The sequence below is a fragment of the Amblyraja radiata genome, chromosome 10 (genome assembly GCF_010909765.2).
Source record: "Amblyraja radiata isolate CabotCenter1 chromosome 10, sAmbRad1.1.pri, whole genome shotgun sequence".
NCBI lineage: Eukaryota > Metazoa > Chordata > Chondrichthyes > Rajiformes > Rajidae > Amblyraja > Amblyraja radiata.
In genome coordinates, this window is record NC_045965.1 from 56,721,047 (window position 1) to 56,733,536 (window position 12,490).

Here is a 12,490-nt window from a genome sequence, read left to right on the forward strand (position 1 = left end):
ATAGGAATCCGTCTAAAGAAGGTTTCTGACCCAAAAAAGTCACCTATCTATGTTCTCCAGGGATGCTGCTTGACCCACTGAGTTACTCCAGCACTTCGCGTTCCTTTTTGTAAACCGGCACCTGCAGTTCCTTGTTTCAAGTTATTAAATATTTGAAAAGATCTCTGTCTAAACCCAATTCTTGCTGAGGGTCAGGATTGGAACCAGTTAAAGTGAAAACAATCTTTTCAGATTCCTTCCAAATCTCCTAGCCTCTTAACTTAAACCAATGATACCCAGGCTGTGGGGTAAATATCTACCCAATCTACACCCCTCAACGATGGATAGGCAGCAGGGATAGAATGGGCCGAAATGCCTGTCTCTGTGTGACTGACTCTAGGATTCTAACCTTTCTATGATTCTAATAGAAATGGCATAAAAAGGTTTCCAATCCACCCCAATTAAAACTGAAAAGAACAGAAGGATCCTGACCCAAAACATCGCCTGTCCATTTTCTCCTGAGATGCTGCCTGACTCACTGAGTTACTCCAGCATTTTGTGTCTTATCTTTAGTATAAACCAGCATCTGCAGTTCCTTTTTATTACATTCCACTTTAAGCTGGGTTGAGTTTCGACTTGACATTTCTAACACTTTCACTTTCTGTCCATTGTGGAGTGTTCATATGCACCTATCCTGCCTGAAACCAAACAAATACACCACAGTGATAGACACAAAGTGCTGGAGTAACTCAGCAGGTCAGGCAGCATCTGTAGAGAATAAGAATAGGTGACGTTTCGTGTCGGGACCCTTCTTCAGACCAGACGCGCAGGTTTGTGGGTTTCTGAAGAAGGGTTTCGGCCCGAAACGTCGCCTATTTCCTTCACTCCATAGATGCTGCTGCACCCGCTGAGTTTCCCCAGCAATTTTGTGTACCTTCGATATTCCAGCATCTGCAGTTCCCTTTTGAACACAGGTTTGTGGGTTAATTGGCTTCTGTAAATTGTCCTTCGTGTGCAGGATAGATGCAGTCTATTGGTGATGGCTGGTCGGCGTGGACTCGGTGGTTCGAAGGACTTGATTCCACGCTGTATCTCCTAAAGCTAAATAAACAAATGGATTTGAATTACGATGAAGTTTTAAAGGCATCTTTTATGCAGCGATTAACCTTGTGTGCTAATGGTTTCTGTTTGTCTTTCCAATTGCAGAGCTGAGGATGATGGCTGCAGGAAAGTACGCGAGTTTGCCTCGCAAGGCGCACGGGGACTGCAAGTGCTCTCTGGCATCCTCGATGGAGGCCCTGGATAAGGGAGGTCTCCTCTCCGGCCAGCATTCCAGTTACCTCCAGAGTGTCTCCATCCACGGCACGCTCCCGAGAAAGAACAGCAGGAAACACTCTCTCCCGGCGGCCGGCACCTACGGACCATTGGATCTTCAGCCCTTGTCCCTGCAACCTCGGCTGCGTAAGGCATCGTGGTCCTGCGATGTTATTGACGAGCATCCGTCACAAGATGCCAACGAGCTCCACTCTGGGTAACCCGTTACACTACTATGTGTGGGAAGGAACTGCACGGAAGATAGACACAAGATGCTGGAGCAACTCAGCGGGACAGGCAGCATCTCTGGGTGGAGATGCGATCCAGAGATGCTGCCTGTCCCCGCTGATTTACTCCAACGTTTCGTGTCTATCTTTGGTCACATTACTAGTTAAGTTAATGCACTGAAGACGATGCGGACTAAGTCGACCTGGTTGTATTAGGTTGTTTTTCTCGGCCTGTTCTTTTGCCCTTACTTTAGACTTTAGAGTTACAGTGTGGAAACGGGCCCTTCAGCCCACCGAGTCCTCGCCTACCAGTGATGGCTATGGAGGCCAAGTCAATGGATATTTCTACTGTGGAGATTTACAGATGCGTGATTAGTAAGAGTATCGGGGTTTATGGGGAGAAGGCAGGAGAATGGGGTTGAGAGGGAAAGATAAATAACGAGGATGTTGTTTTGGCTTGAGGGTATGGGGTATCGGGAGTGGTTGCATGGGCTGGGACACTATTCCTTGGAGCGCAGGCGGATGAGAGGTGATTCTATAGTGTATAAAATCATTAGAGGAATAGATCGGGTAGATGCACAAAGTCTCTTGCCCAGAGTAGGGGATTTGAAGACCAGAGGTCGTAGGTTTAAGCTGAAGGTGAAAAGATTTAACAGGAATCCGAGGGATATCCTTTTCACACAAAGGGTGGTGGGTGTACGGAACAAGCTGCCAGAGGAGGTAGTTGAGGCTGGGACTATTCCAATGTTTAAGAAACAGTTATACAGGTACATGGATAGGACAGATTTGGAGAGATATGGACCAAGCACAGGCAAGTGGGACTAGTTTAGCTGGGATATAGACACAAAATGCTGGAGTAACTCAGCGGGACAGGCAGCATCTCTGGGGAGAAGGAATGGGTGACGTTTCGGGTCGAGACCCTTCCTCAGACTGTAGCTGGTCTATGTGGGCTGGTCTGGGCAAGTTGGGCAGAAGGGCCTGTTTCCACGCTCCATCACTCTATCAGCCATGGTTGAATGGCATAGTGCACCTGATGGGCCGAATGGCCTAATTCTGCTCCGAGAGCTTATGAACCACCCCGTACACTAACCCTCTCCACCCGAGGGAGGCAGAGGATGGAGAGACTGGAGGCAGGGTCTGTCAAAGGATGAGGTAGGATTGCCATGGGGTGATTGATGGGTTGATTGTGGCTGTTAGAGACAAGTCTGACCAGAGGGTTTAGATAGTCGTGGAATGCAGGGCCGTGGGAAATGTCCAACTAGAAAGAACTTTTGCCAAAGTCACACATGATTGACTGACACCTTTCGCAGGATCCATGCAGCGGGTAGTCGAGGGTTCTGCCCGCATCCACTGCCTGCCCCTCATCCAGGCCCATATCCATGCCGGCCTGTCCCTGGAGAGGGAACATGCGGTGTCCACAAGGACATAATAGTTTAGTTGAATGTCACGGGTGCAGTGAAAAGCTTTTTGTTGCGTGCTAGCCAGTCAGCAGAAAGACAAGGCATGATTACAGTCGAGCCATTTGCAGTGTATAGATGTATTTAAGAAGGAACTGCAGATGCTGGAAAATCGAAGGTACACAAAAATGCTGGAGAAACTCAGCGGGTGCAGCAGCATCTATGGAGCGAAGGAAATGGGCAACGTTTCGGGCCGAAACGTTGCCTATTTCCTTCGCTCCATAGGTTGATCAAGTTAGGTCTTTATTCTTTGGAGCGCAGAAGGTTAATAATAATAATAATAATAACTTTATTTATAAAGCACTTTAAACAACTGCAGTTGCCACAAAGTGCTGTACGTGAGAACTCATGAACAAAAAGCTATTACAAACAATTAAAAACCATTAAAAACCGTAAAACGAAGGACTATAAAAAACACACTAAAAATTAAAAGACATTAAAAGCACTAAAAACAGGAGCAATGCCTCAGCCATTGGGGGGGGGGGGGGGGGGGGGGGGGACTTGATAGGGATAGGGATGAGAGGGATACACAGAGTTGACGTGGATAAGCTTTTCCCATTGAGAGTAGGGGAGATTCAAACAAGAGGACATGACTTGAGAATTAAGGGACAGAAGTTTAGGGGTAACATGAGGGGGAACCTCTTTACTCAGAGAGTGGTAGCTGTGTGGAATGAGCTTCCAGTGGAAGTGGTGGAGGCAGGTTGGATTTTATCATTTAAAAATAAATTGGATAGGTATATGGACGGGAAAGGAATGGAGGGTTATGGTCTGAGTGCAGGTAGATGGGACTAGGGGAAAGTGAGTGTTCGGCACGGACTTGAAGGGCCGAGATGGCCTGTTTCCATGCTGTAATTGTTATATGGTTATATGCTGCTGAGTTTCTCCAGCATTTTTGTGTACCTGCAGTGTATAGCTACTTGTTAAGGGAATAACGTTTAGTGCAAGGTAAAGCCAGCAAAGTCCGATCAAGGTTAGTCCGAGGGTCACCAAAGAGAGAGGTAGCAGTTCAGCACTGCTCCCTGGTTGTGGTGGGATGATTCAGTTGCCTGATAACAGCTGGGAGGAAATTGTCAGGCCTTCTGTGAGCGCTGGTCGCAGTTGGGTCTCAAATGCGTCGTGCATATGGATGATAATGTTGCAATTAGATGGTTGATGTTTGCAAACTGCACAAGCATTTGAGCTATGCAGTACTTTGCAACTGTGATTATGCAATAAAAGCTCCTTGATATAAGACTAAAATGGATGACTGACTGTGGAAGTGATCAGTTTTGATGCAGAGGGAGCAGGTTGTTGGAATTTTTACTTCGGTATTGAATCTTGAAGGCTGCAATGGTTCAAGGTGGAAGATAAAGTACTGTACCTCAAGCATGCATTTGGCCTCACTGTAGCAGTGCAAGAGGTCAGCGACAGAGAGGTCAGAGTGGGGAATGACAGGCAGCGACTGGAATAGAAATGTAATGTTGAGGCTCTAAGGTGCAGGTCAGGCCGCATTTGGAGTACTGTGAGCAAATTTGGGCCACATATCTGAGGAAGGGTGTGCTGGCTCTGGAGAGGGTCCAGAGGAGGTTTACAAGAATGATTCCAGGAATGCGTGGGTTCGCATATGATGAGCGTTTGACAGCACTGGGCCTCTCCTTGATCGAGTTTAGTAGGTTGAGAGGGGACCTCATTGAAATTTACAGAATAATGAAAGGCGTGGAGAGAGTGGATGTGGAAAGGATGTTTCCATTGGTGAGAGAATCTGGGACCAGAGGCCATAGCCTTAGATTTGAAAGGCGCTTTTTTAGTGAGGAGTTGAGGAGGAACTTCTTCTGTCAGAGGGTAGTTAATCTGGGGAACTCATTGCCACAGAGTGCTGTGGAGAACAAGCCGGTGGATATTTTTAAGGCAGAGATAAGACAAATTCTTGATTAGAATGGGTATCAAGGGTTAGACAATAGGTGCAGGAGCAGGCCATTCGGCCCTTCGATCCAGCACCGCCATTCAATGTGATCATGGCTGATCATCCACAACCAGTACCCCGTTCCTGCTTTCTCCCCATATCCCCTGACTCTGCTACTCTTGAAAGCATCCAGAGAACATGCCTCCACCTCCCTCTGATGCAGAGAATTCCACAGACTCGCCACTCTCTGTGAGGAAAAAGTGCTTCCTCGTCTCCGTTCTAAATGGCTTACCCCTTATTCTTAAACTGTGGCCCCTGGTTCTGGACTCCCCCAACATCGTTGTAGGGAGAAGGCAGGAAAATGGGATTGGGAGGCAGAGATCAGCCATGATTGAATGACGGAGTGGACTTGATGGGCCAAGCGGCCTGATTCTAATAATAATAATAATAAATTTTATTTATGGGCGCCTTTCAAGAGTCTCAAGGGCACCTTACAAAAATTTAGCAGGTAGAGGAAAAACATGTAAGGGGAATGAAATAAATAGTAGAGACATGAGTAGTACACAAAGTAAAGACAGAATTCAATTCAAAACACAATATGAGGCAATTAATGCACAGATGAAAAGGGAGGGGGACGTGGGGCTAAGGATAGGCAGAGGTGAAGAGATGGGTCTTGAGGCGGGACTGGAAGATGGTGAGAGACACGGAATTGTGGATCAGTTGGGGGAGGGAGTTCCAGAGCCTGGGAGCTGCCCTGGAGAAGGCTCTGTCCCCAAAACTGCGGAGGTTGGACTTGTGGATGGAGAGGAGACCGGCTGATGTGGATCTGAGGGACCATGAGGGTTGGTAGGGGGAACAGAGGTCAGTGAGATATGGGGGGGCCAGATGCTTTGTAGGTGAGGATCAGGATTTTGTAGGTGATCCGGTGGGAGATGGGAAGCCAGTGGAGTTGTTTGAGGACTGGAGTGATGTGATGCCAGGATTTGGTGTGGGTGATGAGTCGGGCGGCTGCGTTCTGGACCAGTTGGAGTCGGTTGATGTAGGTGGAGCTGATGCCAAGGAGAAGTGAGTTGCAATAGTCCAGTCGGGAGGAGATGAAGACATGGATGAGTCTTTCAGCAGCAGGCGGTGTGAGAGAGGGTCTGAGTTTGGCGATGTTGCGGAGATGAAAGAAGGAGGTTTTAATGACATGGCGGATGTAAGGCTCAAGGGAGAGGGTGGAATCAAAGATCATGCCAAGGTTGCGGGCCTGGGGAGATGGGGAGACAGTGGTGCTGTCGATGGTGAGAGTGGGGTTATTGATTTTGCTGAGTGTGGCTTTGGAGCCTATGAGGAGGAATTCTGTCTTATCGCTGTTGAGTTTGAGGAAGTTATGTTGCATCCAGTTTTTATAGCTGACAAACAGGAGTTGATATGGGAGAGGGGGGGGGGGGTTGTGGGGGGATTTGGTGCCGAGGTAGATCTGGGTGTCATCGGCGTAACACTGGATGTCCAGGTTGAAGTGGCGGAGTATCTGACCAAAGGGGAGGATGTAGATGATGAAGAGGAGGGGGCCGAGTACGGAGCCTTGGGGAACGCCTTGAGTGACTGTGGCTGACTGTGGCTGTAGCAGAGGTGTGGTTGTGGAGAGAGATGAAGTGGGATCTGTTGGAAAGTTAGGAACGGAGCCAGCTGAGTGCAGAGCCTTCAATGCCGAGGTCCTTGAGTCTGGTGAGCAGGATGTTATGGTTCACTGTATCGAAGGCTGCGCTCAGGTCGAGGAGGATGAGGATGTTGAGGGAACCAGTGTCAGCAGAGGTGAGGAGGTCGTTGCGGTCTTTGAGGAGAGCAGTTTCTGTGCTATGGAGGGGGCGAAAGCCAGATTGGAGGGGTTCAAATAGGTTATACGCAAGGAGGTGGGAATGAAGTTGCGACGCAACGATACGCTCCAGGGTTTTTGAAAGAAAGGGGAGGTTTGAGATTGGGCGGTAGTTAATGAGAAAGGAGGGAAGTTTGTAAGCTTCAAGGTGGACTGTGAGAGATGTTTTTTTTGTGAGTCGTTCAAGTCGGCGACCAGTCTGTTTCAGTTTACGAAGTGTGTACCAGGGTGAAGATGTGTTGAAAGTTACGGTTCTTGTTTTGAGGGGGGCCATAGTGTTAAGGGAGGTAGACAAGGTGGAGTTGAGATGGCTTGTGAGATCATCAGGTGAGATACCAGGGTGAAGATGTGTTGAAAGTTACGGTTCTTGTTTTGAGGGGGGCCATAGTGTTAAGGGAGGAAGACAAGGTGGAGTTGAGATGGTTTGTGAGATCATCAGGTGAGATGGGGGTTGAGTCCAGGGGGAGAGTGGTGGAGAGCAGGTCAGAGAGATGGAGGGGATCGATGGATTTTAGATTACGGAAGGTGATTTCTCGGAGGAAGCGGGGGCGAGGTGTCGGAGAAGGGATGGTGAACCGTATAAGCTTATGATCAGAGAGGGGGAAGAGGCATGGATGGAGGTCGAGTACCGGTTGATTTGTGGAGCAGACCAGGTCAAGGATGTGACCTTTGTCATGGGTGGGAAAGGTGACGTGCTGAGTGAGAGAGAAGTTGTCAAGTAAAAAGGGAAATTCAGATGCGAGCTTGCAGGTGGGGGAGTCCATGTGAATATTTAAGTCACCAAGTAGCAGAAGACGTGGGGAGAGGGATGAGGCAAGTGTGAGGAGTTCAGTGAAGTCAGATAGGAAGGAGGGGTTTGGTTTAGGTGGCCGGTAAATGAGGATGACTGTCATGGAGGAAAGGGCTTTGAAGGCGAGGAATTCAAATGATGCTACTGGGGGGAAGGTGAGTTCAGTGATACGAAAATTCTGGTTGAAAATAACAGCGAGGCCACCTCCATGGCGGGAGGGGCGGGGCTTGGAAATGTAATTAAATCCAGGTGGGGATGTTTGATTGAGGGAGAAGAAGACATTGGGTTGTTGCCAGGTCTCAGTGAGCAGAAGGAAGTCCAGAGTGTTGTCAAGGATTAGTTCATGGAGGGCAAGGGCTTTGTTGTTGAGCGACCAGGTGTTGAGGAGGGCAAAGTTGGCATTATGAGAGGGTGGAGGGATGGGGGCAGGCTGGAGAGATCTGAGGTTGTCCCGGTTGAGTGCGTGCGGTCAGCTGGGATGGGGGGCGACGCGGGTGAGGGGGGGCAGAGCGTGGTAGTGAGCAGATGGATGGAATGGAATGTCCGTGGTTGAAGTAAACAAGCTTGCGCCGAGAGCCTCTGTGGATGAAATGGGGTCGACGTAGAAGTCTAAGCTGTTTAATGACTTGGATGCAGGATGGGATGTGGTTGTTGAAGAAACCAGTCATCTGTAGAGTTGAATATTTGAGCATGATGGTGAGGGTGCAGAGAGGTGTCCAGCGGTGCAGGTGGAGAGAGTATCCAGCGGTGAGGGTGCAGAGAGGTTGTCCAGCAGAGCGGGTGCAGCGAGGTGTCGACCAGTGATTCTACTCCTATGACTTGTGAACGTGAATCTGGGAGTTACCCCAGCGGGTGGAATGCAGGTGCCCCGCAAAGCCGTTGCCCAAACTGCCTTTGGCTACTTTGTTCTGGAGATGGTTGACATATAGTGTGAACACGGAACGCTCTAAACCAGTCTGTGAAAAATGCAAGTCAATTGCAGCGTTATCTGGCTAAGATGTTAAGATGGGAACAGTTTGTTTACGAGTGCTGACATTTATCTTTACCTGTGGCAGGTTCTTGCAGGTTTGATTGTTGGTGGGCTGACAGCATTCTTTGCGCAATGATCTACTTGGAAAATCTTGTCGCCAAAGTGAGTCTTAAAAAAGGTCAGGAGCAAAGGTCAGGGCGGTCACAGTGGCGCAGCGGTAGAGTTGCTACCTTGCAGCAAATGCAACGCTGGAGACCCGGGTTTATTTACTACTTTATTCTACTTGTATACTTTCTCCTTGCCTTCGGCCGCCCAAATTGTAACACATTTCACACCTGGATTAAACTCCATCTGCCGTTTCTCTGCCCATATGAGTAACCGATCTACATCCTGTTGTATCCACTGCAATGTCATCTGCAAACTTGCTCTCTGAGACATTTACATTTATGCCCAAATATAGAAACAAGGAACTGCAGAAGCAGGTTTACAAAAATGACACAGAGTGCAGGAGTAACTCAGCAGGTCAGGCAGCATCTATGGAGAACACGGATAGGTGATGTTTCGGCTCGGTATCTTTCTTCAGACCAGTCCAAAGTGTCAACTATCCATGTTCTCCAGAGATGCTGCCTGATGAGTTATTCCAGCACATTGTATCTACTTTCATGTCCAAGACAGTCGTATAAATCCCTGTGGAACGCCGCTGATCCCAGACCCCTATCTAGAATGACACCTTTCTACCACGACTCACTACCTTCTATGAGTAAGCTAGTTCTGAATTCAAACTACCAAGTGACATTCTCCCATAGTGACCTTCCCACCCTTTCTATACTCCCTTTCACTCTGACCTTGCACTCTGCCACTCTCACCCTTTGTCCCCCTGTCTCTCTCTTCCCAGTTAACTTGTCCCATAAAAGATAAGGTACCAACCTTGGCTCAATGTCCGATCTTTCCCAATACTGGATCCGGAAGTCAGATGGCATCATACTTCATTTATTTACTAGTTCTAATCACCAGGAGGTTGGAGGGGGGGGGGGGGGGGGTGGGGGGGAGGGAGGGGTGGGGAAGGGGAAGAAGGTGCCGGGTGGGAATAATCCCAGGAATGTGTTGGTTAAAATATGATGAGCGTTTGACGGCACTGGGCCTGTACTCGCTGGAGTTTAGAAGGTTGAGGGGGGCACCTCATTGAAAATTACTGAATAATGAAAGGCTTGGATAGGGTGGATGTGGAGAGGATGTTTCCACTAGTGGGAGAGTCGAGGTCTAGAGGGCATAGCCTCAAAAGTAAAGGACGTTCCTTTAGGAAGGAGAAGAGGAGGAATTTCTTTAGTCAGAGGGTGGTGAATCTGTGGAATTCTTTGCCACTGAAGGCTGTGGAGGCCAAGTGAATGGATATTTTTAAGGCCGAGATTCTTGATTAGTACTGGTGTCTAGGGTTATGTGGAGAAGGCAGGGGAATGGAGTTTGGAGGAAGAGATAGATCAGCCATGATTGAATGGCGTAGTAGACTTGATGGGCCGAATGGCCTAATTCTGCTCCTATCACATGATCTTATAAATTGGGCCTAACAGATGAACCTTATGCCACCAGAGCACTAGTTACTAGGCAACCTCAAACATGGATGCCGCTGAGGTGGCTAATGGACTGAGATTAACACAGAACATGTGTGAGTTAACAGTTAAAGCTCAAAGTAGATGTAAAATGCATTTGTTCCTTGTTCATGTGATGCATGGGACTGTGAAAATTAAATTATAGTTAAAAGTGAATTATAAATAGGTGCAGTTGCTTTTGTTGAATGTGCTTTCGGTAGGTTGTGTGAAACCGTCCCTGTTGTGAGAGAGATTTCTCGTTGCCAAGATGAAATATTTAGCTTGATGTGCAGATGTTATCAGGGAGGAGGAATGTTACTGTGAGTAATGGAGTGAGATTTCTCTTCTCCAGATAACCTACCACCGTGACAGCGAGATTAGTGTGCCTGAGGGGGCGGGGGGGGGGGGGGAGAGGGGAGCTGCTGTTCAAAGTCTTGTTCTGAAGTGCTGCACTTTGGTTTTTAGATTAATGGACTTGCTGCCAGATCAAACTATTTGGCGCTGCACGGTGGCACAGCGGTGGAGTTTCTGCCTTACAGCGCCAGAGACCCGGGTTCCATCCTGACAACGGGTGCTGTCTGTACGGAGATAGCACTGTACGTTCTCCCCGTGACCGCTTGGGTTTTCCCCGGGTGCTGCGGTTTCCTCCCACGCTCCAAAGACGTACAGGTTTAGCAGGCTGATTGGCTTCGGCAAAGATTGTAAATTGTCAATAGTTTGCAGAATAGCGTTCGTGTATGGGGATCGCTGGCTGGCATGGACCTGGTGGGCTGAAGGGCCTGATTCCGCACCACATCGCTAAACTAAACTAAAATCTATTACCTGAACGTATCGAATGTTGCACAGGTTACAGGCTGGGATGGAATGTACAGTGACTTAAGGGCCTGTCCCACATGGCCGTCATTTGCGCCTCATTTATGCGTTATATGTAAATTAGGTCGATGCGTTGTGATGCGAGGGGTGCGCATGCGTTGTGCATGGTGAGGCGTGGAATTGTATGAGGTGTCGCGCGACGCTCCAGGATTTAGTACAGGAACAAAATCCTCGCTTGCCACCTGCATAACGTATTGCGCACGCACGCTGATGTGTTGGCATCATACGCTGGCGTCCCGACGTCTCACGTGTATCGCATGGTTACATCACCGTGCGTCAATGTCCTTGCGTCAACGTCCTGCCGCGCGCCGCAGGGTATTCTAATTAGGTCACGTGCACCAGACGGCTGACGCGTGATTTGCGCGCGACGTCGCGCATCACGACACGTCGACCTATTTTACATATGACGAGTAAATAAGGCACAAATGACGGCCAAGTGGGACAGGCCTTTTACTGTGGGTTCCATTGTACCACCTCCCTGTGACAATGAGTTTTGTGTCTCATTTACCAAAAATGATGGTCTCAGGGGTCGGGAAACTCAGGCCTCCTCTTCAGTGGAAGTAGAGGGTAGGTAGGGAGGGGGGTGTGAGGGGTTTGGGGGGGGGGGGGGGTGAGGGGTTAGTTAGGTGATGTGTAGATTCCAGGCTGGCATTGCTATAGTGACATCCTGGTGCACATCAGAAGCGACGTTTCATCATGAGCTCCAAACCCCACGCAGGAAATTAAGTTGCTGCCACTGAGTCACAGAGACCTACAACACGGAAACAGACCATTTGGCCTAACCCGTCCGTTTGGCCAAAAAATGCTCTGTCTAAGCTGTCTGCTCAGTCCGAAGAAGGGTCTTGACCCAAAACGTCACCTGTTTCTGTTCTCCAGAGATCCTGCCTGACCTGCTGAGTTACTCCAGCATTTGGTGTCTATCTTCGGTGTAAACCAACATCTGCGATTCCTTCCTACCCGTTTGCTTAAGTTTGTCCCATATCTCTTTCACCCTTTCCTTTCCATGTACATGTCCAAATGTCTTTTAAATGCTGTGATATAACCTGCCTCAACTACCACCTGTAGCAGCTGTTTCCACTCTACCCATCACTCACTGTGTCAAAAAACATTGCCCCTCGGGTTCCTATTAAATCTTTCCTCTCGCTCACCTTAAACTTATATCCTCTGGTTCTTGATTCCACTACCCTGGGCATTCACCCAATCTGTTCATCGTATGCTTTCATTCACGTCTATAAGATCTCTCTTCAACCTCCTGCGCTCCAATGAATAGTCCTCACCTGCCCAATAGCTCTACCTTTAGCTCTGGCCTTTGAATCCTGGCAACATCCTTGTAAATTTTCCCTGCGCTCTTTCCAGCCTCTACAATTCTTCCAAAGGCGGTGAAGATGGTAATTTTTGTGGGTCAGGCAGCATCACTTGAGACAAAGAATGGGTAACGTTTTGGGCCGGGACCTTTCTTCACCTACTTTCAGAATGAAGAAGGGTCCCGACCCGAAACGTCACCCGTCCTTTGTCTCCAGAGACGCTGCCTGATCCGCTGAATTGCTCCAGCAC

The 12,490-nt window shown here is 48.6% G+C and overlaps 1 protein-coding gene across 2 annotated transcripts in view; it reads left to right on the plus strand.

The window, feature by feature from the left end:
• The window catches only part of bcar3 (BCAR3 adaptor protein, NSP family member), a 161,579-nt gene that overhangs the window by 62,132 nt on the left and 86,957 nt on the right, over window positions 1–12,490 (plus strand). For both annotated transcript variants that reach the window (XM_033028924.1, XM_033028923.1), the window contains one exon: window positions 1,186–1,510. In XM_033028924.1, the coding sequence (XP_032884815.1) occupies window positions 1,194–1,510 (317 nt within the window). In that variant the 5' untranslated portion in view covers window positions 1,186–1,193. The remainder of the gene's footprint in view (window positions 1–1,185; window positions 1,511–12,490) is intronic.